Source organism: Crocodylus siamensis, chromosome 11, assembly GCF_052110815.1.
Source record: "Crocodylus siamensis isolate JL-2025a chromosome 11, ASM5211081v1, whole genome shotgun sequence".
In the NCBI taxonomy this organism is placed as follows: domain Eukaryota; kingdom Metazoa; phylum Chordata; order Crocodylia; family Crocodylidae; genus Crocodylus; species Crocodylus siamensis.
Window position 1 is genome coordinate 18,684,778 of NC_143405.1, and position 24,840 is coordinate 18,709,617.

The 24,840-nt window shown below is 44.9% G+C and overlaps 2 protein-coding genes across 8 annotated transcripts in view; one reads left to right on the forward strand and one right to left on the reverse strand.

Moving 5' to 3' along the window:
• Positions 1–24,840, reverse strand: part of PNPLA7 (patatin like domain 7, lysophospholipase) — a 283,100-nt gene that overhangs the window by 250,488 nt on the left and 7,772 nt on the right. For 3 of the 6 annotated variants that reach the window (XM_090022991.1, XM_090022990.1, XM_090022989.1), the window contains exons 5-6: positions 19,229–19,294; positions 8,157–8,191 (exon numbers count right to left, since the gene is read on the reverse strand). In XM_090022991.1, the coding sequence (XP_089879117.1) occupies positions 8,157–8,191; positions 19,229–19,294 (101 nt within the window). Of the gene's footprint in view, positions 1–8,156; positions 8,192–10,749; positions 11,012–18,845; positions 19,019–19,228; positions 19,295–20,685; positions 20,759–21,507; positions 21,681–24,840 lie in introns of those variants that run through there. The other 3 variants (XM_090022996.1, XM_090022992.1, XM_090022995.1) reach the window with 3 other exon arrangements.
• Positions 11,126–13,571, forward strand: MRPL41 (mitochondrial ribosomal protein L41). Of its 2 annotated transcripts, none has more exons than XM_090022998.1 (2): positions 11,126–11,199; positions 11,318–13,571. In XM_090022998.1, the coding sequence occupies exon 2, from the start codon at positions 11,326–11,328 to the stop codon at positions 11,731–11,733; it is 408 nt and encodes a 135-aa protein (XP_089879124.1). In that variant the 5' UTR covers positions 11,126–11,199; positions 11,318–11,325; the 3' UTR covers positions 11,734–13,571. The 2 variants fall into 2 exon arrangements, with proteins under 2 accessions (XP_089879124.1, XP_089879123.1); XM_090022997.1 differs by having other exon boundaries at positions 11,149–11,215.

Here is a 24,840-nt window from a genome sequence, read left to right on the forward strand (position 1 = left end):
ATTACATCAACAACCAGCTCCTTGCTTTCTAAACCAAGGGGCCTGAAGCACAAGCCCTGTGCTGACCGCAATTATGGCCACCTAAGAGAGAAGAGATGTAAGACCAAGAATCAGGATCCAAGGGATTTATAGTCAACAACCACCTTAAGCTGAGCTCCAAACCAACAGCAGGCAAGCAGGACACTGAGATCATGTGCTCCGACTAAGCAAGGCTACTTAATAAGCACCAGGGTTGGTATCTGTGTCAATTTAATCAGCGTCCCTACTCAGAGAGCACTGCAAGGTAGCAATCTGATCTTGACATGACAGAGATACAGAGCAGCATATATTTGAAAGAAACACTAACACAAGCTCCAAGGCAGACCTAGATGAAGAAAAGCTTTCCTGGACACTAGTGCTCTATGTTTTGGATAGAATCAAGGATCCAATAACATCCTAGGATGGCAGACCGTAGTAACCAATAGCATAATCAACACTCCTGATGAAGTTAAATGGGAGATCTGAGAATGTACAAACCTTAAGGGTTAAACCCTGTATAACAAAAAAAATCAATTAACTTAACACTGAAGGGTACCAGGGGACAAAAAACTCTGAACTGAGCAAATGCTAGATTAAGGCAACTCTGAAAGCAGCATTCCCCAGATACTGAATGCAGGGACAGAAGGAAAGGTGATGGTTCCCAGCCAACAAGTCCAGTGTGTTCCTTGGCTGTCTTTTATGTCCCTTCTGGGCAGCTGCTGAGGAAACTGAGTCAACTGTCTCGTGAATGTCAGCCTGCTGCAGCTTGGCAAAGCTCTGAGGATACTGGAACTATCTATAAGCTTATGCAGACAGACACTTTCCAAAGGTGGACTTAAAGCATTCTTCACAAGCATGTCCATGACCACTCAAACTTCCTTTAAATGCAACTTTGCAGCATTCCTAAGCTCAAAGGAAAGCATCCTACTCTCTATAGTGGCAAAGGGACTGTGTTCCACTGACAGATCATCCATGGATTCAATATATCTGTCTACATTTAATAGTTGGGTTATTCCACCTCAGAATTATTATAAGCTTAATCTCAGACCGTGTGTTTTTCCCAATATTCTTTTATTACAGACATCAATTCTTGTTTTGCATGAGGAAGTGTTCCAGGATTACATCAAAGGCTTCATAAGGACATGAAACTGGGAGTAAAATGACATACAATACTGAGCCACTGCAGCCAATCAAAGGATTTTCCTGCAGAGGCTAAATTAAACCTATTGTTCTAAGTCTGTTTCAAAGCTGCAAGACATCAAGGAATTTTGTTCCTCTTAAGTATAAATAGTGGTGATGCAAAAAAAAAAAGAAAGTTTGCCCAGACTGCATAGTGACAAACACATGTAATATTACTAAATAATAAACACTTTCCCTTTTGGAATAGGTATATGGTACTTAGTGGCCTCACAGTTTCACTTAAAAATAATATTCTGTACTATTATAACACCTTTCTTCCAAGAATATCAACAATCTTCACCAGGAATCTTGATAATTTCCTTGGGACTTGGGTCATGGTCCATCTCTTAGGTGATTAGTGTACACAAGGAAATACATGCTCATGAAAGTTAACTAACAATTTAAAACCCTAGCATAGACAGGTTAAAGTTTAACAGGCTAACCAATAAAAGTAAACTCTTTCTCTTGATTTGGGTCCCAAAAAGAGAAGACATCCATGGTTAGCAGTTTGTAGAAGAATGCACATGTACTCTGCCATATATTAGAGTTCAAAAAACAAGCAAACTAGTCTTCCAGCACCAGAAGAAGGACTGAATCTTAAGGGGGATCTAAAAAGGAAAAAACCTATCTGTGGGATTCTTCATGGATGCAGCAGAATTAAAAGTATTTCTTTACTCCTCCAGTTAAATGAGACATCTTTCTCTATCTTGCTTTTTCCTACGAGGGACTATTCATGAAATGAAAAACTAGAAAGGCCACTACCAGAAGAGCAATTGTGGAGAACCTAGTCTATGCAAGAACACTAAAAGAACTTGGCTTGTTACTCTAGCAAAATGACACCCAAGACAGGGTAAGATTGTTCTCCATAAACACACCAGTAGGATAAACACCAAGGATGAAGAAGGACTAAATGACAAGTGCTGACACAAAAATTAACAGGTGTAAATTGGCCATGAACAAAAGTAGGCTGAAAGGTAGAAGGCAATTTCTAATCCCAAGAAGAGTAAGGTTGTAGAAAAGCCTTTTAACAGGCATAGTAATAAAAGGGATAGACCTGAATTTTGATCCTTGTATGCATGACATCCAAATAAAGAAACTAGGTAAGTGTGGTCTAGAGCAGGGGTTCTCAATCCCCAGCCAGTACAGGGTTTGGCCCACCCCCCCCACCCTGGGGGTATCCTTACCTGTCTTCCCGTTGGAAACTCTGGCCGCGATTGGCTGTGACTGCTGGGCCGCTGTTTGGCGGGCCATGGCCACTTCTGGGTGGCAGTTTGACAGGCTGCAGCATAAAAACTTTGGGAACCCCTGGTCTAGCAGAAAGTACAATAATGATGGATACATAACTGCTCTAAAAATAACATTTCTATATTGCCGGCATAATGAACCTAGACCAAAAGAAGAACCAGCATGATTCAAAGTCACTTGTGCAAGAAAGCTGCATGGACACCACAGATGTGTCACACTGGCACAGAGACCTTATTGATCCTTGCTGATCAAACCATACTAGACATTTACCTGTTCCCCTGGACAATAAGCTCATATTGGGGATGTGCACAGCTCCAGCTGTTACTGCTCAAGATAGTTAATACTGGTTACATGAACATGTATAATGCCACATATTCCTGTTATCACTGAATAGAAAGAAGAAACTTTTAAGTGAAAAATGCCTTTGGCCTCACTCATCCAGTTCCTGGGGAAAGATTGGAAGAAAAAGAAGAAATCTAGATCCTCAAGGGAAAGAAAAGCTCTTGTATGGTGCTTGCGCCAATGATGATAGTAGGCAAGCATGCCCAACAAATGAACACCAGTAAAGAGTGGAGTTGTGTGGACAGTCTCTCCAGACACAAGCAGGAAGGCTGTAATCTCATACAGACCTGAAAATGTGGGTAGTCCTTCAGGATGCAAAAGGAACAACAGTGACATCATAAAAACCTGAGATATGCAGACAAGACTTAAAAGACCATGTATGCATCACGTGTACCAGTACAGACTTCTCGTATCTCTTACAAGGTCTGAATACCAACTGCTAAAGGTAAGGAACTCACTAGTTCCTCATCAATGCTTGGAAGCAGCACAAAGGAAGAAGAGCTTTCTAGCAGATTATATGTTCCACTAGTACTGCCCCTTAAAGACTAGCCTCACTACTTCTACCTCATTAACTATTTCTGCCTTATTTTCTAAGTACATACAGGCATACCTTGTTTTATTGCGCTTCGCTTTATTGCGCTTCGCAGATATTGCCTTTCTTACAAATTGAAGGTTTGTGGCAACCCTGCATCGAGCAAGTCTATCGGCACCATTTTTCCATCTGTTAGCATTTTTTAGCAATGAAGTATTTTTTAATTAAGGTCTGTACATTGTTTTTTTAGACATAATGCTATTGCACACTTAATAGACTACAGTATAGTGTAAACATAACTTTTATATGCACTGGGAAACCAAAAAATTCGTGTGACTCGCTTTACTGCGATATTCGCTTTATTGCGGTGGTCTGGAACCGAACCTGCAATATCTCCAAGGTATGCTTGTATATTAGCATTGAGACCCTTTGGTTTTCCTGTCCAAGAAAATACTCAAAATGATTAAGAGGTTTTGATTTAAAAAACAACTAAGAAAACTGACAACCACTTGAGAAGTGTGTATGGCTGGCAATATATTTAACTTACAAAAATACTTTTTTAATATCATTTTTTAAAGAATATTAAATGTTCAAAAGTACAGACATTTGAAGTTTTCCTATGCCACACTTAATACTGCCCCCTCTCAACATAACTCCTGCTTCAGTACAAGAAATCCTGAACAGTTACTATACAAGTCTCTCCTGTTGTATATCCGAATTACATTATTTGTCCCCAGTTTTCTGTTCTGTTTTAGGAGCAGACATTAGAGCTTTAATTACTGAGTGGCAATCTGTGTTCCATTACAAGGTTTAATTTGTTCACCTAACTTTTTAGTTGTAGAAGCCTTCTTGGATGATCTCCAGAAGTAGAGAAACAAAATTACTTATCCACAGAGGAGTCACAGTTTCATTAGCTCAAAAAACCCCAAGTTTTGGACATTTACAGCTGAAAACTAGTTCCCCAGAGAAGCTTTAAAAAATCATAAATATTCATTAACTGTAAGGTTTTGTGATGAATGTTACAATTTGTCTACTATTTCACAAGTTTACAAATATTTAATACACTTCACTTAATGTGGTTGAGGACATACATACCAAATTATTAGGGCTGTCCAAAACAGCACTGTTCCGTTTCGACTTGCGTTTCAATGGATCAGTGTTTTGTTTCAAATTTCATTTAAATCCGAAACTGCTGTTCCATTTCGTTTCTTCAAAACAGTTTTGCTGTTTCGATGTTTCGCTCATAGGCTAATGGGGAAGCTCAAAACAACCTATAATTTGTAATTTCTGGCCTGATTTGGATGACACTTGCAGGAATAGTAGCCCCTTCTGAGGACGTGAAGCCTGCCAAGTTTCAAGGAGATATGTGCAGGGGTTTGGGAGAAATTGCACCTCAAACTACAGACAAACAAACAACTCATGTCACATGTATGTGTTAAGCCAGAGCGGGTTCAAAACTGCAGGCTTGCTAGCCCCTACTGAGGATGAAGCCTGCCATGTTTCCAAGAGATATGCGCATGGGTTTGGAGGAAATTGCACCTCAAGCTGCAGACAAGCAAAACTTGTGACATGGGTGACAGTGTGTGTGTTAAGGCACAGCAGGGTGAAAGCTGCAGGCTTGTTAGCCCCTGCTGAGGCCACGAAGCCTGCCAGCTTCCAAAGAGATCGGTGCGGGGGCTTCTGGGTTCTGGGGCCCTGCACCTCTGGCTGCTGACAGGCAAAACTCATGACACGGGTGCTTGTGGGACCGTGTCTGTCTTGGGGCACAGGGGGGTGAAAGCTGCAGGCCTGCTAGGCCCTGCTGTGGCCACGAAGGCTGCCAGCTATCAAGGAGATAGGTGCAGGGGGAGTCCAGGTTCTGGGGCCCTGCACCTCTAGCTGCTGATGGCAAAACTCGTGACATGGGTGGGTGACACTGTGTGTGTGTTAAGGTGCACCCTCACTCAACTGACACCAAGGCAGAAAGCAGGGGGGTTCACACAATGCTGCCTTTTATGCAGTTTTTCCATCCTGCCCCCAGAGTACTGGGATTAGAAGCGGCCTCAGGAAAGGGTGACAGTCACTGGCCAGCTACACAGTCAATAAGAGCACTCCTTCCCCCTTCCTCTCCTTACTTTAGTTTCTGTTTCCCTGCAGGCAAGCCCAGCTTGAGCTTCAAAACTCTGAACATTTCGACTTGCCTCATTTCATTCTGAGGCTGTGTCAAAGTGCTCCATTTCATTTTGATTTTGCTATTGGAGCTCAAAACAAGTTGAAACAGCATCAAAATGAAACTGCAGGTGAAATTTTGCACAGCCCTACAAATTATATATTTGAAAAAGAATATATATGTTGTTATCCTCTTAGCTGTCAAAGCATTTTTCCAAAACTTGAAGACTTAAGTCTGAAATAAGATGACAGTGGGTTCATCAAATAAGGTTTTAGGTGTCAAATTATTTTCTCACTAACTGCAGGTTAACTACCATAAAGGACCTAACAAATAATTAAAGTTAGTGGTTTGCCATAGTCACAAATTCCAAAACTTGTACTTTTATCAAAAGTCAACAACTTCTCAGTATTGCTTCAGAGCTCCTTTCATTTCCACCTAAAATAACTATTTTCAAAATAATCTGAGTAGCCTAAAGGCCAGAAAGCTATTTTCCAAAACCAAACCACGTCATCAACATTTCCTCAGTCCCACCTAAAAACTGTGTTTTTGCAGTGTTCCTTTCTGACACAGGAAAATGTGTTTGCAAAGGACAGGAAAGCACACGGGCTATACAATTTAGAAAACAAACAACATGGTTTATTAAACGGAAACCTAACGTGATTTTATAAACAGTATCCCTGCCCCAGTGTTTCTTCTTTAAACAAAAGACCGCATGTTTCTAAAAGTTGAACTAAAACACTAAACATGCATGAAATAAACATGCTATGATTTGAGGAGGGGGTGACTAAAATTGGAACTTTTGTACTTTGTCCTATCAGCCACATTTTTTTTCTGCAGAACCATATCTAGCTACTATCATTAATTAAGGATTATAGGTCTAGCACTGCCCACATAAAAGTAATATAACCTTGAATAACTTTTATATCAATGTAATTTGTTTAATGCATTGAAATAAGAATAGCAATGTAACAACAGCAATGTAATTAAACAAATTACATTTTGTTTAAAGCATTAAAGTATGAATAGCAAAAAACCACCACTGAAATTAGGATTGAAGATTACACAGAGAAGTCTCACACTGATCTCCCAACAAAACTCCAACCTTACCAAGTTTAGCCTTCTACTTATAAGCACAGGGTATTACAGAAAAAAAAGTGACCAGCCACAAAACACTGTTTTTGAGGCTGACCATTATTAGTATTAAAAATCTAGTTTCCTGAATGTGAACCAATGAAGAGTACTTGAGTCTGAGTGTGGACAGCTCCACTACCTCTATCATTATTCACAGCTCTCTCAAGCAGCAGCGAAAATGTTGTCAGTTTTATCATTTTGACAGCCACACAGAGGAAGCAAGTACTAAAACCAAAACTAGTGGGGATTGGAGACATGCACAGTGTAGATGCAGGGGTAGGGTACACCAAGATGTATACCAGGGCAAACCTTTTCGTTACATCAGCAGCCCACACCTGTAGCAGAACTACTCTAACCTCAAAACAGTTTGGAGGCTCAAGAATGACAGGGAGCAAAGAAAATGTTTCTTCTCTTTTCCAAATACTGGGACAAGACGCATTCAAATGCATCAGAATGACTAAGGGCCAAGGTAACAGGTGGACTCCTTCGCTGTTCAGGCCCAGCATCATAACAGCGCTCCCAGCAGTTGACAGCTGCAGTGATTCCTTCAACCCCCCCTGTATTTCATCTACTTCTTAGAAGATGTTGGATAAATTTGTGAAGCTGTCTTAAATTATACATATTATAAAAGAAAAATGTAAGTATTATTTTTATAGTTGTTAACTTAGGCCTTCTAATGTTATTTCTAAGGCCAAGAATTCCCTTCTCAGATCCTTCTTACACCAGCTAATGTTCCACTTGCTCATAGTGGGCACCAGTTTCTGAGGCTGTAGAGACTGGAGAACAGGGAGCCCTGATTTGTTTCACTGCATTTTGACTAGCGAGTAGTTTAGTCGTTACTAATTTTCCCCTGCTAACCTCTCCTCTCTGGCAAGTAGTCCAGAGGGTTATACCACAGGGCAACAGCAGCCAGAAGTCTAGCACGGTCTCAACCTTCTCTCACTAAGAAATACCATCTTCAGACTGCAGTGTGCCCTGAGTGTTCTTCATGATTCATGGTGCCTCCCAGGAACTGCAGATCAGTAATTCTATCTTCTTAACTGGTGTTACAGTTAATTTTACTTTGGTACTATGATATCCTCCTGCATGTGTCATCAGCATAGAGATCATCATCTTGCAGCTGGTTTTACCAATGCCTTCCTAGATGACTAGCCAAGAGGATATACAGTAAATGCATAATTTTTCCCAGGTGGTTAAGCTGTGACTACTAAAGCAGATATCTGAATAAATCTGCTTTGATCTACATTTGTATAATTATAATGCATATTATTTTTAATGGGAATAAGAACTTCCCACTCAGGGCCTTGCCTTGCCTTTATTAAAAGTTCTGCATGCTTTTACATAAAAAATGAAAGCACGGTAAGGCCAATCTTTACGGTTTTGAAAGGAGTTAAAAACAAAACAACTTAAGATTTGAACAGCTTCATATTCAAGGACATTTTTATTTAACAAGTTAGCCACGTGCTATAAAATTGGGCAAGTTAAACTCCAACTTCCAGATATACTGCAAACACTTGAATATACCAAAACTTAAATAAAAAAACCCAATACATACTATACCTCAATGCTGTTGCTGCTGTTCTCGTCATCCATGTCTAGGCAAGGGACGGAGGTACAAAAAAAGAAAATCAAAAGGAAAATAACAGTTAATAAATGACACCAAATTACTCCTGAAGTTATAATTCAATACCATAATACGATTTGAGAACTAATCCTTCAAGTTTATTTATTTGACATTACAAGACAAGTTAATAGAAGTGCTGCATTAGTCTTCACCTTCCTTTTTCTTCTTGAAAAAATATAAAAAACATCCAGCTATTCAAGGAAGAAATAGTGCAAACAGGATAATGAATAATGACAGCTTATGAAGCTCTTTGAAAGGTAACCAAGCTGCATACTCTACTGCTTTACTCAAAGGCCTAATGGGCAGCCTGAAAGGAAACACAACAAGGCTGTTTTGCTGCATTAATTAAACCTTCTGAAAGTTTATTTCAAACACAGTCCAGGGGCCAGAAAGCCTTCCATACCCAGTTTCCACTAATTCTAATGACCAGTGAGTGGATAATTAGCAAAATGTAAAAAAAATAAAAAATAAAAAAGTCTGCAAACATTTGTCTTCGCTAAGGGGAAAAAATACCCACATTTCGAACAGTGTTAAACTAAGCCATGTTAACTAGCCCAGGAGGGGCTGGCAATGTTTTTGGGTAGAGTGCTAAAAACACATACAACCTCAATTTGTAAGATGTTGGTGTGCCAGGGGCAGATGGCGGGGGAGCCACAAGGGGCCCAATCCTTGTTTTGGCAGCACAGCCTTAGCCTCTTCTCCACTGTCCTCCCTGAGGCACATGTGCCAAGCAAAATGCCTGTGTGTGCTACACTGGCACCCATACTAATGGGGTTGCTTTACCCCTGAATTAGCTCATGATAAAATAAGTCAAGGATAAAGCAGTTGTATTAAAGCATAAAACAGCTTGGTTAAAAACAAAATTCATTTGTCTATTTAGAATGTTAACACACCCTTACTTGATTGAAGAAAAATACAATTCTTCCTTGTTAAGTCAAGGCCTCAAACACAGAACAGGCTGTAAAATTAGCCTTCACTTCTTCTGGGATCTAGTGTATTAGTAACATGTTAATTGTAAAATGAAACCTCAACCTCCTAACCTTATGTTTACTCCATTCCAGCATGAGACTAGACTACAGTTTCTTTCCATCAAGGAAGATTCATTCCAAAGCCTAGATTACATGTGTGCCCTCACTCTGTCCCCACCTAAGAACTACACTAACTTCCCTTATAGTCAGAGGGGAGTAACTAGCCAATTGCATCCATGAGTCAGCAGACAACCACCACAAATTCCAGCAAAGCAATCACTGATCATTTTCAGTTTTGAGGCAAAAAACATGAGCCTCTTTCCTTACACTGTCATAAATTTATTACTACAATTTTTATAATCATTATAGAGCCTAGACCTGGTGCAACATTTTGCACAATTCTAAGCATAGACCTGAAATCAAGTTAGAAACCAGGTCAAGACAGCGCTAGTAAATTCTAATACGTGGTGATCCCATTTTCTGTATAATGCTTTTAAGCATAGATCATTTACAGGTCTTTTTGCAAAAATCTCACAGCGCTGTATGATGACTAAAGACTTCTGTTTCTACAATGAATATTAGCTCATCTTATTCCCCTAGAGGGTGCCTATTTATGTAGTACATTTTATAGTTACCCAGCTGGTAATGAAATCAAGTTAACACTCTTTCCAAAGCTTCAAAGAAAAGCTGTCTTAATTTGTATACCAACAAATGCTCTTCAACAGTAAAATTCAGTTGAAGGTATAAAAGAAGAAACATGAGCTTCAGTCTATCCATTTCCTCTGCTGTTAGTCAAAGAGAGTGAAGAGAAAGAAACAGAGAGGCAGAAGAGAGTGTGTTACAGCAAAGCCGCAATAACTGGGAGGACCATTACCTTTAACTATTTACCTTTAATGAATGAAACCTTTAAACCATATATGCCAAGAAACACTTATTTATATAGTACTTGAGATCACCCTTTGAATATTACTTAAGGTGTTGAAACTCTTTCAAGACACCCTTAAGCAAGCATTCAATGACAAGAAATGTAGTTATTTTAAAATATGACAAAGCAAATATAATTTTACTTTTGGATATCACAAATCTAAGTTTTTCTGTTCTTAAAAAACAACAACAACAACCCCCACAACTGCCAGCCTTCTGACAATACAGCAACCCAATAGATAAAAGTAACTTAAGTGCAGAGAGTTAGTGGAATGCACTTAAGAATGAAAGTCCCACCATCCACCCAAACATTTTGGGCACTGCCTCGGAGACGAACAGCAAGTGCGGCACGTCGGGGTCACAGGCAAGTCCCGTGTATGTTCTTGAGTGGCACTTGTTGCACTCACCCCCACCCCGCAAAATGCAGCGCTCTCCCCTGGCCTGGCAGGTCTCCTCTGACGGCTCCTCGCCGTTTGGGTGGGCGAGGCAGGGGGAGGCTTGCTAAGCACTACGGAGAAACCAGCCCCGTCAAAGGGAAGCTGGTTTTGTTCCGCACCTGCCGCACTTTGTCCCGGGCAGACAGACAAATCCGGCCAGATCTGTCTTAAAGCGGGGGCGGGAGCAGCTCTGCACTCACCGGGATCTCACGGCCCGGGGCGATGCCCGGGCTCACCCAGGGGCGCGCCTGAACCCGCCTGCCCCGTCCGGGAGAGCGGGGGCGGGAGGGCGCGGGACAGGCGATGACTCACCCCCCGCTCCAAGCGACTCTCCAGCGTCTCCTCGAGGGGGGGAACCCCGGGACTAGGAGGCGGGGTCGGAGGTGAAGGGTTCCCCCGGGAAGGGTCAGGGGTCAAGAGACAAAGATGTCCCTCCCCCCTGCGCACGCTCCCCGGGAGGGCAGCCCCGCCCACCTCGGCCAGGTCTCTCCGCGTTGATTGGCCAGCGCGCTCCCCGCTCCAAGACTCTCCGCGCTGTTTGGCTAGAGAACAGAGGAAGGGCCGGGATGGGTGGCCGCCCTGTTAGCCAATCAGGGGGGTCGGTGTTGGAGAGTAAGACGGTTTCTGCGGCTCGGGGAGGCAAGAGGAAGGTTGGGCAGCGCGGCGGTGAGGGGGCTGGGGCGGTACCGGAGTGGGCGCCCTTCACATGGCTGGGGGAGCCGCCGGGGGGGGGAAGCCCCAGCCCCGCTCACGCTCTTGTCTTTGCAGTCGCCGGGATGGGGCTTCTCGCCGAGCTGACGCGGGGCCTGGTGCGGGGCGCGGACCGCATGGCCGAGTTCACCAGCAAGTGCGGTTCGCGGTTCCACAAAAAGGGCCGGGGCACCAAGGGGATGGGCTTCAAGGTTAAGGGCCGCAGGTTTCGCTTGATCCAGGAGATGATCCCCGAATTCGTGGTCCCGGACCTGACGGGATTCAAGCTCAAGCCCTACGTGTCCTACAAGGCTCCTGAGGGGGAAGAGCCCGCGCTGACCGCCAAGCAGCTCTTCACGGACCTCGTTGCCCCGCAGATCGAGAAGGATGTGAAAGAAGGGACTTTTGACCCTCATAACCTGGAGAAGTATGGGTTCGAGCCCACACAGGAGGGCAAGCTCTTCCAGCTGTACCCTAAGAACTACGTGCGCTGAGAGCACTCCTGCCTGGCTGCAGATGTTTAAAGACTGCACACTTTGCTGCTGTTTCCATGTTGAATGAGGGACATGTCTTGCAGAAGGAAGAATGCTGCCCTTTTCACTAGGATCAGCTTTTAATAGACACCAAGTTGGCCTGTGTAAAGCCTGATATTCCAAAAATAATGGTAATAAACTAATTTAACTAATTCCTGAGCAGACACAGGTCAGACTTTAATATCAAATATTTGTTGCAGGCAGGGCCCAAGCCACACTTCCTAGTTTATCCATGTCCAGTTTTGGGTCCCACATTTCAAGGGGGATGTGGACAGCTTGGAACAAACGTAATAGAGAGCAGCAGTTCCAAACACTGTGCCCGTAAGTGCCATGGCATCCCCCATAGTTTATGCAAGTGCCTGCATGCATTTTCATGATCAGTAAAAATCATGATTCCAACAAAAAATGCTGTCACTGTTGCTTGAACTCAGAACAGAAACACTTCAAAAAAAATTTTACAGGCTGTATGCAACAGCTGCCAAAATGAGACTGAGTCAGTCTGACTGACGCAGTGACAGGAGTGGTGCTTACTACTCCCCCTCCCCAAACGAAACTTTGCACATATGCATATCCAGGATTCTAAATTCCAAACTTAATATTCATATTGCCACCCACTGCTTTTTCTTTTAAATTCAAAATGTTCCCATTGGGTGCAAACATTGCGAACCCTTGGTGTAGAGCAACAAAATTTATTAGGTGCCTGAGAGGAAAGGCTAAAAACTAGGTTTATTTAGTTTTCTCAGTTTGAGACAAAGCTGTTGTTAACTACTCAAGGGTAATAACGCATGACCACCCCCCCACCCCCCCCAGATCTGCATAGGGTAGGGTGGGCTGCAGTTGCAGGCTGGGGCCAGGTCTGGGCTACACTCAAGGTAGGCAGCAGCACTTGGAGGGGGGCTGTAGCCACTCCAATTTCACTGTAGCCCCCACCCCCGCTCCCAGCACCACTACTGCCCACCCTGAGCACATCCCTGGCCCAACCCCCTCCCACAACACACACCCAGGGTGCAGCTGCAGTCCCCCCTACTTCCCCATGCAGATTCAAGAATGACACCTAGACTAAATATAAAATGTGAGAAACAGTGGGAGCATCAACAGACAATTGAAATACAATGTAGGGGAACAAATGTGTATCAGCATAAGCGAGACCACAGATGTCAAAAATGCATCTGGATTTAGGATGAAAAGACTATCCTGATTTGATCTGAAGTCAATGATGCATATTCAGTCTGCAAGACAATTCTACTATAGCACATTTCCAGGCAAAGTCTCATCCCTACAAAAAAAAATAAAAATAAATCCTGATTGTTCCTCACCCAGGATGTCACATTTATTAAATTAATCTCTAAACAGTTTCTTCTCTTGTCTTAGTACTCAGAGGCAGAGTCCCTTATGTATAATAAAAACCTCTTTAGAGACCAAACAGAAAGAAGGTGTTGCTTTGTGAGCACCTACTTGGCAATAGCATTCCAAGCAGCATGTCTCAAATCCAGCAGCAGAGATGCTGCAGAGCAGAACCAACATATTTCCACAAGTTCCCTCTATATCAGTAGTTCTAAACCTTTTTCAGTCAATGTACCCCTTGGTCTCAGAGTGAGACTTCACATACCCCCTTTCAATGGGAAATTAATTGAATTGAATTAATTCAATTTAGGCCCTTTGACCTGTGTTAAACAATGTATGAAATATATATCTCAACATACCCCCTGATGAGGCTTCACATACCCCCGGTTCAGAACCATTGCTCTTTATAAAGTATTTGTCAACTACTATAAATAAAAGGAAATGTTACATTTAAAGTTGCTTTTATTTTAGAAACATCCAAAAATAGGTTGGTTTTTTTTTTTAAGTTTAACAAAAGCTCTTTTATTCACAATGCTGATATGCATCTTCATATAACAGTATTTGAAAAGATGCTGTTCCAAACTACATGTGTACCCTTGAGAAAAAGGGCCCTGCAGCAGTAAGAAGATAAGTCAGTTCTGGACTTCAGTTCACTGTTACAAATACTGTGTTTGTTGCTGGTGTTTCTTCCCTTTGAAAAAAAACTAATCATAACTCTCAAAGATAACCCATACAAACTAGAAATGACTTAAGCAATTTGAGCTGTTTTTTGGAGAAAGATAATTAGGAACACACAGGCAATATAATGTCTTGCTCATGTGTTGCAGTAAAAAGCTTACAGATCAACCTTGTAGAGTTCTAGAGCCATCCTAGGAAGCAATGAGGACTGCATTATTAATGCCAGAAGCAATTTTTGTAAGACACCAATGAACATTGTTAACAGCATTTGGAGACTTTTGACCTTAAATCTGAAACAGCTGTCAACCCTGGGTTGCTCCTGAATTACAGGTCTCTCCCTAGGAGTATTAGAGGATACAGATTTGGTGCAGGCTGGCATTTTAATAGTCTTTGCTACAGCTCTAATACAGAGAAACTCACTGTATAATCTAGGCAAAACTAGCAGTGCTTAATGATGGTGATAAAATGAACTTGTAATTCATGCAGGAGGTGTGTTAAAAAACACCACAAAACAAACACAACCAAGTAGAGATTGCAGAATCCTCACAATAACAGTTCAGAATACAGTTCACTGAAGCTGCACTAGCATTCTGTTGCATCATCTACACCACTTCTTCCAGAAGAGATTTCTCTGTATAAAGGTCACTGTAAGCAGATGCCATTATCAGCATGCCTAACTTTGCATAGTATCTTCTTGTGGCACATGCTAGTTTACAAACAGATCATACAGTGAAGTAAGGCACAAGCCTTAACACCAGATGGAAACTCCCTTGTAAGTTCAGACAAAAAAAAAAAAATCTGGTTATTGAATAATTCGTGAGATTGAACAAGTTCAGTGCTGCAGCAAAGTTCAGTTTTGTTTTGTGGAAGGAGAAAGGCAGATGGCATCCAACTACGTCTCTAGGGAATAGCAAATAAGTCTTACAAACAGCAGCTAGCCATTGAGAGATGAATTTCATGTCAAAATAAAGTATCCCTTGAAATATACCAGTCCCACCACAAATCACAGCAGTAGACAATTAAGTGGATGCACCAGTGTTTAACTGCATCCCCCAGCAAGGCAGAAACTAAAATTTTGGTTTAGTCAGAGTTAAAGACAAAATAGGGAAATTCTAGTTGCTTTAAATTAAACAGTGCATGTCTGCAAATGTTCAAGAACCCTGAGCTCCCTGGCAATAAAAAAAAAAAAGCTGGAAAACCCTAATGGAAGTGAGACTGGGCATAGGCTGTAGGCTTAGCTCTTCATAGAGAAAAATCTTCTGTTCCTTCCATCCGACAGGCTTTCCAATGATGTCAGTGTGAATGTATGTTCTCAGACTGGGATTAATATTTAATACTTTACTCTGAAGAGCTAGTTTGGCTGGTTTCCCATTTCCAGATGTGTAGGATGTTATCATAAAATGAACATGTCGCTATGATGCTGCTCTCTCTTTGAGCCTTTGCCAATTCAGCCTGGTCACACTTTGTGTCCAATCCCCTTCCATCAGGAAGCAAAAACTTAGGGTCTGGCCCCATCTCTGCTTTGACCGGTGAAGCAGAGTTTTCACCACCCTCATCTAACATTACATCAAAAGTAGCTGTAGGAGATTCATAAACTATCTTCAGGTTCTGGACTTGGAGATCCAGCTTCTTGACTCCTGGATCTGCTCTTGCTCCTACCCCCTCAGAAGAGACAGTTGGGGAAGGGTCCTGTCTTACACCCAACAGATCCCTTGGAGAGAGTCTTGACCAATCAGCTCCGTAAGCCAAGGAGTTATGCAAGACGTAAGAAGACAGAACGGTGCATTCGTCAGCGTTTTCAGCTAAAAATGAATAAATGGAAATTTGGTTGTGAAGCCCAGTCTGTCACAACCCACCTATAAGCTGGTCTAACACTAGCTACATTATGTAGGAAGTATTCCCCCACACCACCCTATGTGTTACTATTCTCCTTTACACAGTAGGAAAAATTAGATACATCTGAAAAATGAGGCAATGGTAGAAGGAAGCTTTCCTAGCCAGCTTCCTCTTGCTATCCTCACCTTGGCTCAGCTCACTGAACAGCTGGAAGAAGAGGATCAGTATAGTTTCATAGCTTCTAGGGTCGGAAGGGACCCGAGCAGATCATCTAGCCCGACCCCCTGCCATGGCAGGAAAGAATACTGGGGTCAAATGACCCCAGCAAGATGTTCATCTAACCTCCTCTTACACACCCCCAGGGTAGAAGCCTGCACCACTTTTCTTGGAAGCTGGTTCCAGACCCTAGCCGCCCTGACTGTGAAGTAGCGCCTCCTGATATCTAACCTAAACCTACCCTCTGCCAGCTTGGGACCATTATTCCTGGTCACTCCTGGCGGTGCTCGGGGGAACAGGGACTCCCCCAGTGCCTGCTGGTCCCCTCCGACTAGTTTATAACAGGCCACAAGATCCCCCCTCAGCCTTCTCTTGTGGAGGCTGAACAGGTTCAGGTCCCGTAGCCTCTCCTCATATGGCCTGCCTTGCTGCCCCCTGATCATACGAGTGGCCTCCTCTGTACCCTCTCCAAGCTGTCCACATCCCTCTTGAAGTGTGGCAGTACTCCAGCTGCGGCCTGACCAGTGCGGCATAGAGGGGGAGGATCACCTCCTTGGACCTGCTCGAGATGCATCTGTGGATGCATGACAAGGTGCGGTTGGCCTTCCTAACTGCCTCTCCACACTGCCGGCCCACGTTCATCTTGGAGTCAATGATGACCCCCAGATCCTTTTCCACCTCCGTGCTGACAAGAGGGGAGTTCCCTAACCTATAGGTATGGTACCGGTTGTTCCTCCCGAGGTGCAGCACCTTGCACTTGTCTGTGTTGAAACCCATCCTGTTCTCGTCCGCCCACCCTTGTAACCTCTCTAGGTCTGATTGCAGCCTGTTGCATCCTTCCAGTGTGCCCACGTCCCCCCACATCTTAGTGTCATCAGCAAATTTGAACAGGGCACTTTTTACCCCCTCGTCCAAATCACTGATGAAGATGTTGAACAGTGCAGGCCCGAGGACTGAGCCCTGGGGGACCCCACTGTCCACATCCTTCCAGGTTGAGAAGGACCCATCCACTACCACCCTCTGGGTGCGGCCCTCCAGCCAGTTGGCGACCCATTTGACCATGTGGGTGTCTACACCACAGCCCCCCAGTTTCTTAATGAGAACAGGGTGAGAGACAGTGTCAAAAGCCTTCCGGAAGTCCAGGAAGACTATGTCCACTGCTACCCCTGCATCTAATGATCTGGTGATCTGATCGTAAAAGGCCACCAGGTTGGTCTGACAGGACCTGCCACTGATGAACCCATGTTGGTTGCCCCTAAGCATGCAGTCCCCTGCTGGCCCCTCCTGGATGTGCACCAGCATAATTCTCTCAAACAGCTTGCCTAGGATCGAGGTAAGACTAACCAGCCTATAGTTTCCCGGGTCCTCCTTCCTGCCTTTTTTGAAGATGGGGACCACGCTGGCCCTCTTCCAGTCCTCTGGTACCTCACCAGAGCACCACGAGTGCTCATAAAGCCGTGCCAGGGGACTCGCAATGACCTTGGCCAGTTCCTTTAGAACTCTAGGGTGGAGATCATCCGGGCCGGCTGAGTGGAATACGTCCAACCCCTCCAGAAGCTCCCTAACTAAATCCTCGCTAACCCGTGGCCCAGGTGTGCTTCCCCCGGGGCCCAAGGGGGGCCCAGCAGGGAGGTGGCTGTTCTGGTCCCTACTTAGGAAGACGGAGGCAAAGAAATCATTAAACATGTTAGCTTTGGCGTCTGGTGGGACAACCAAATTTCCCATCGCGTCCTGCAAGGGCCCCACATTACCTGGGACCTTCTTTTTACCCCCTATGTATTTAAAAAAGGACTTCTTATTGTCCTTAATCTGGGAAGCTAGTCCCAGTTCCATCTCTGCCTTGGCCTTCCTAACTACCCCCCTACATCCCCAAGCAACTACAGAATAGTCCTCCCTGGTGATGACCCCTTCTTTCCATTGGGTGTAAGCCTCCTTTTTAGCAAGGAGACATTTCCGGATGCTTTTGGCAAGCCACGGAGGCTTGTGTGCTCTCCTGCTCCCTTTGATCCCCATTGGGATTACCTTCCTTTGGGCTTGGAGGATCATCTCCTTAAGGAGCGACCACTCTCCTTGGACACCTGGCTCCCCTCCCCTCCAGGACCTCAGCGCTTCTCCAACTATCCTCCTTAGCTCATTGAAGTCTGCCCTCCTAAAATCTAGGGCCGCTGCCTTACTGCATGCCTTTGCCACCTTGCGCTGGATGGTGAATTCTAGCAGGCGATGATTGCTGTTGCCCAGGTGGTCAAGCACCCGCAGCCCTCTCACCAGGTCATCACCCGTGGCCTGTATGCGTGTACAGGCTTTGTATAAGAAGCACTAAAAAAGGCTGAGAGAAGCATCAGGTAAATCAGTTTTACACAAAGCTGTCAAAACCCATCAAGGCCTGATTAAGGGATGTGACAGCCCTATAATTAATACAAACACACTGTGCAGAGCTTTTTCTACTGCCATTTTGAATTAAGATAATTGGAGGGTTCTTCATGTTTGAGGCAACCACCAGCTCCTCAGGAGACATTTGTCAGCTCAGGATACACTTCCTGGAGTTACCAGGAAGCACCTAAAGACATAGGACTGGAAGAGAAACCCCAGGCCACTAAATCCAACCCCTTGAGGTTGCAAGCAATAATGTAAGAGATGTTTAGTCCAAAAGACCATCCAAATTGGCTCTTCATATACAACTAGAGCCAAAAGCCACCCCTGACAAACTTAGGGTCACTATTAAAAAAAAAACAAAAAAAAAACAAAACACACCACTGTATGCCCTAAATTGCCATTAATTTCTGTCCTACCTCCAAGATGTTTCTTTCCTATTGCTATGAGCACCAACACCCACTAGCCAATCCCCAATAATTATTAGACATTTAATACCATTACTGTATTTCCATCACTCAGTGCGATAGCACCTACTGGGCCCCTTTCATCTGGCGTTAGGGAATATGACCAGCAAAGCATTGTGGGAGAGGAAAAACACATCCTTTCCTGCTCTGTTGAAAGCTTACCCAAACTTCTTTGACAGTCAAGGATTTTGAATCCATTATGCATGCAGGCTGCCAGCAGTAAGTGCTCACACGTTGGGTGCCACTTCAGCCTCCAAACTCCCCCCTGAACATGGGTGTCTGCCAATGGCTGCTTCATGTTTCTAGTGTCCCACAGGAGAATGTGCTCGTCGTAGCTGGTAAACAGGTAAACATGTGCAGATACCAAATGCTTTTCAGAGAATACAGAGTACAGGAGCAGCAAAAACAAGACCCAACCACAAACACACACAAACATGTTTCCTCCTCTATTTCCCACAAGAACAGCTCCTGGGGAAGCAGTCGTAAACTGGAAAGACCAAGGTGTCTGAGGAATATCAGATAAAGAGCAGCTGAAAGGGACTCACCTTCCTGTAGCCAGAAGATTCTCCCTGTGAGGACTACACTGAATGCTGCAGACGCCCATTGAATGCCTGCAAAGGAATAGCCTGCATCAGCAAGGAAGAGGGCCCAAGGCAGGAAGGTACACCCTTCATTCTTGAAGCTGGCAACCTTCACTGCATCAGTTTTTTGCAGTAGTTCAGGATGACCCTGAACTACAGAATAGTCACCATAACACCACACAAGAAGGGAGCAGGCACTTCTCAAAACTCCATTTGTGCCTGTTGCATCAAGAGAAGCCTACTGAAGAGCAAGGCTCCCTCTGCACAGCTCTCTACCAGGAGTAATGCAGATAATCTTGGAGAAAAGCAATGTATGGCACAATAGGACATAGGTTGCCCAAAAAATAGCTACACCCCAGAGCAGCTTATATAGCTCCCTGTGGCAATAAATTTGTAGCAATCGACTTGTCTCATTAGGATTATACAAGGAACCCACTTGAGAGGAAGAGTTATATACACTGCCTTAATTAGGTTTTGCCAGCTGGACTTTACCAGCATGAAAGATGAATGTGAAAGGAGGGATGGGAAAGGGGAAAACACAAAAAGACTTGCAAAACCTCCCTTAATTTAAAAGAGGTAAATAAAATTATTCTTGGAGGTTTTTTTGTTTGTTTGTTTTTTGGGTTTTTTTAAGGCCTGTGTCAAGCACCTTCTTTTTAAAAATGATCCCCTAACTAGTGTCATGTTAGTGCCCATACCCCTTCCTCCTGGGAGGGCACAAAGAAGAAACCAGCTTGGACAAGCATAGTGGACATATTTGCTGCCACCCTGCACTACTTACTTATGTCCCCTTCTCAACCCTAGTACAAACTTTGTGAACTAGTTTAGACACAAAGAAAAACAAGACTCAAAGCCATACAGACTTGGGAAGAACAATCTGTCCCAACAAGTCAGCATTACCTACATACAGGTCATGGCAACAGAGGGAAATCCTGGGCTTATTTTGAAAGGACAGACCGGGTAAAGGGGATCTGGGAAGCCGCACACTCCCAAGCATGTGCATGGTATCCAGCTTCAACTGGCATCTTTAAAATGGCACCAAGCAGTAGACATTTTGTTACAGACATGGAAGGTGGGGGGGGTGGTAAGCCATGCCATTCTGCGTGAAGAAAGACTAGAGGCTATTCTAGGCAGAGGGCTAGTCTAAAAGTCACAGAACTGTTTTGATGGCACACTGCAGCCTTGAAACAAGACAAGACTCTTGGCCCACCTCCTCCCACAATCTGCATCCAAATGACCTAGCACTCAAAACGCCAACCAATCAACTGGCCACAGTAGAACTAGAGGTGTTGGCGATAAGACCATAGCAATGTAAGCTATTTAACTGAATTTTAGTTATTCAGAGTGGGAGGAAGTGGACACAAATCAGGGTCAGTTCTGGATCTTCATTCAATGCCCAATTGCTGGCCTGGCTTAATTACCTCTCACTGGTGAAGATGGGCATCTCTGGGCTGCACCTGATGTCCCAACCCCTCAGCAAGCAGTCATCCCCACCTGCACAGGGTGAAAATAGTTTTGTTTTGTTTTTTATGAATGCTATGTGGGAAGTCAGTGCAAAAAAGCTGCATTCTAGGAAGCAGAGACCATTCTGACTGCCCAGGAGCCTGCTAAAAGCAGAGCACAGGACCCTTACAACTGTTGCACACCATACACTACAGCCCAACATGCCTTTTCCAATAGAATAAAGGGAAAAGCCATTGCATGTACCTCAAACAGCTTACTCCATACATTTACTTGGTGCATTTTTACCAAGATCTGAGTACTTTGTAAACATCAGATAAAGCTCACAAGCCCACTGTGGGTGGCAAGTTAATATTAGGCTCCACTTTGCAATGGAAAAGCAAACACTTGGACATGAAGCAGTTTACCAAAGCTGCATATTGATCACTGAGCTGGGACTAGAACCCACGAGCCCTCACTTGCAGTTGTCTGCTCAGGCTACAAAGCAATACTTCCTCCTGCACACCAAATATTTTAGAGGGGGAAACATCTTAATGGTCCCAACTTCTGCAGTTTAGCTTTACCTACAATCACCCCCCACAAAAAGTACTTTTTCCTCCAGCTGTAGTTCCACCATTTACAAGATGCCATGATGCTGGCAAAGAAGCCAAAAGCATCATTACAATGCACAAGCCAAGGGAAGGAAGCAAAGGCTGGTTCCCCTGGAAGGGTGCTTTTTAAACATTCATGCGTCTCCTAGAGCGACTGTTCCTCCCCACAAAAGCCTCCTGGTGCTCACAGACCTGAATACACGATTTCTGTGTCCCAGTAATTGAAAGCAGCAATCCAGGCCTCAAAGTCGTGAGCCTTCCACTGACTGAGGACATGCACAGAAGGAGCAGATTCATCTACTGACAGTAGACTGAGCTTCCCCTTTGAATCACTGCTGATCACCCTCAGTGGGTGCCCGCTAGAACTGAAAAACACAGGGCCATGTTAGAGTCTTAAACATCTAAATTCCCCAACCTTTCACCCAGCACCTTCTCTTTCACACTTAAAGCCTTATTACAGCCTAGTTTCACATGCAATCTGCATTATCTGCCTCGTAAGATAAATCTGGAAGGGAACTGCAGTAGCAGAACTTGAGCGGACACTGTTCTGCACACTTGCAAGAGCCCCATACCCCTGCTCGAGAACTTTAGTCCACAAAGTCCAAACAGAAGTCAGGAGGTGCACCAAACTAAACTAACTGAATCAAACCTTATGCATCTCTGACTCTGTTAACTGATAAAGTTCATCCCTACCCTATGGTCCATCTGACTTCACATTAACAAAGGTAACTACCTCTTACTGTCTAAATAGACAAGGTCAGCTTCACAAGCTCAGCTCACAGTGGCTTGGAATTGATTCATGAACATAGGTCTTTGGGCACTAGCAAATTCCAAGGCTGCACTGAGAGATTCCTTAGGACAGCCACAGAGCAGACCAGGACATCTCCAGATTTGTTTTCTAGCCCCAGCCTTTTGCTTCCCCAAGTGATTAAGGAGTAGCAGCACCAAGAGCTCCCCCTTCCTTCGAGGCAGATCATGGCTACTCTTTCTTTAAAAGGTAAAGGAAGGAGAGGAAAATCCCAGAGTGAGAGTTTTGTTTAAGTAACATGCATAGAGAAAGCATAATGGACACAAGCACTTCAATACTAGGTTAAGTCAGCCCATCATTGCAGAGCCACTGGCGGGAATATTTGAATGCTCGTGGCGCACGGGTCAAGTCCCGGAGGACTGGAAAAGGGCCAATGTGGTTCCCATTTTCAAGAAGGGGAGGAAGGAGGACCCGGGTAACTATAGGCCAGTCAGTCTCACCTCCATCCTTGGCAAAATCTTTGAGAAAATCATCAAGGCTCACATTTGTGAGAGCCTGGCAGGACAAATTATGCTGAGGGGAAACCAGCACGGGTTCGTGGCAGGTAGATCGTGCCTGACCAATCTAGTCTCTTTTTATGACCAGGTCACAAAACGCCTCGACGCAGGAGGAGGGGTGGATGTCGTATACTTGGACTTCAGGAAGGCCTTTGATACGGTATCCCACCCCATACTGGTGAACAAGTTAAGGGGCTGTGACTTGGATTACTGCACAGTCCGGTGGGTGGAGAATTGGCTGGAGGGTCGCACCCAGAGAGTTGTGGTGGATGGGTCGGTTTCGACCTGGAAGAGTGTGGGCAGTGGGGTCCCGCAGGGCTCGGTGCTTGGACCGATACTCTTTAATGTCTTCATCAGCGACTTGGACGAGGGGGTGAAATGTACTCTGTCCAAGTTTGCAGATGACACTAAGCTATGGGGCGAAGTGGACACGCCGGAGGGCAGGGAGCAGCTGCAAGCAGACCTGGACAGGTTAGACAAGTGGGCAGAAAACAACAGAATGCAGTTCAACAAGGAGAAATGCAAAGTGCTGCATCTAGGGAGGAAAAATGTCCAGCACACCTACAGCCTAGGAAATGACCTGCTGGGTGGCACGGAAGTGGAAAGGGATCTTGGAGTCCTAGTGGACTCCAAGATGAACATGAGTCGGCAGTGTGACGAAACCATCAGAAAAGCCAATGGCACTTTATCGTGCATCAGCAGATGCATGACAAATAGGTCCAAGGAGGTGATACTTCCCCTCTATCGGGCGCTGGTCAGACCACAGCTGGAGTACTGCGTGCAATTCTGGGCGCCGCACTTCAAGAAGGATGCAGATAACCTGGAGAGGGTCCAGAGAAGGGCCACTCGTATGGTTAAGGGCCTGCAGGCCAAGCCCTACGAGGAGAGATTAGAGAAACTGGACCTTTTCAGCCTCCGCAAGAGAAGGTTGAGAGGCGACCTGGTGGCTGCCTATAAGTTCGTCAGGGGGGCACAGAAGGGAATTGGTGAGTATTTATTCACCAAGGCGCCCCCGGGGGTTACAAGAAATAATGGCCACAAGCTAGAGGAGAGCAGATTTAGATTGGATATTAGGAGGAACTTCTTCACAGTTCGAGTGGCCAAGGTCTGGAACGGGCTCCCAAAGGAGGTGGTGCTCTCCCCTACCCTGGGGGTCTTCAAGAGAAGGTTGGATGTGTATCTAGCTGGGGTAATGTAGGCCCAGCACTCTTTCCTGCTTATGCAGGGGGTCGGACTCGATGATCTATTGAGGTCCCTTCCGACCCTAGCATCTATGAATCTATGAACCTATGAATACTTCCATCCACAGCTTCACAGTTGATAGGGTCGGAAGGGACCTGAACAGATCATCAAGTCCGACCCCCTGTCATGACAGGAAAGAGTACCGGGGTCAAATGACCCCAGCAAGGTGTTCATCCAGCCTCCTCTTAAACACCCCCAGGGTAGAAGCCAGCACCACTTCTCTTGGAAGTTGGGTCCAGATCCTAGCTGCCCTGACAGTGAAGTAGCGCCTCCTGATGTGTAGTCTGTATCTACCCTCTGCCAGCTTGTGACCGTTATTTCTAGTCACTCCTGGTAGCGCTCAGGGGAACAGGGACTCCCCCAATGCCTGCTGGTCTCCTCCGACTAGTTTGTAAACAGCTACTAGATCCCCTCCTCAGGTTTCTGTTGTGGAGGCTGAACAGGTTCAGGTCCCGTAGTCTCTCCTCCTGGCGCCTGCCCTGCTGCCCCCTGATCATGCAAGTGGCCTCCTCTGGACCCTCTCTCAATGTTATCCACATCCCTCCTGAAGTGCGGCACCCAGAACTGGATGCAGTACTCCAGCTGCGGCCTGACCAGTGCCGCATAGAGGGGGAAGATCACCTCACTGGACCCGCCCGAGATGCATCTGTGGATGCATGACAAGGTATGGTTAGCCTTCCTGACCACATCCCCACACTGCCGGCCCATGTTCATTTTAGCATCAATGATGACTCCAAGATCCTTTTCTACCTCTGCACGGACAAGAAGGGAGTTCCCCAGCCTGTAGGTATGGTGCTGGTTCCTCCTCCCCAGGTGCAGCACCTTGCACTTGTCTGTGTTGAATCCCATCCTGTTCTCATCCGCCCACCCTTGTAACCTGTCTAGGGAGGAATAGGCTGCAATCAGACCTTCTGGCATGCCCACTTTCCCCCTCATCTTAGTGTTGTCTGCAAATTTGAACAGGGTGCTATTTACCCC

Coding starts and splice junctions, on each gene's coding strand:
- MRPL41 (XM_090022998.1), top strand. CDS start 11,326: ATGGGGCTTCTCGCCGAGCTGACGCGGGGCCTGGTGCGGGGCGCGGAC.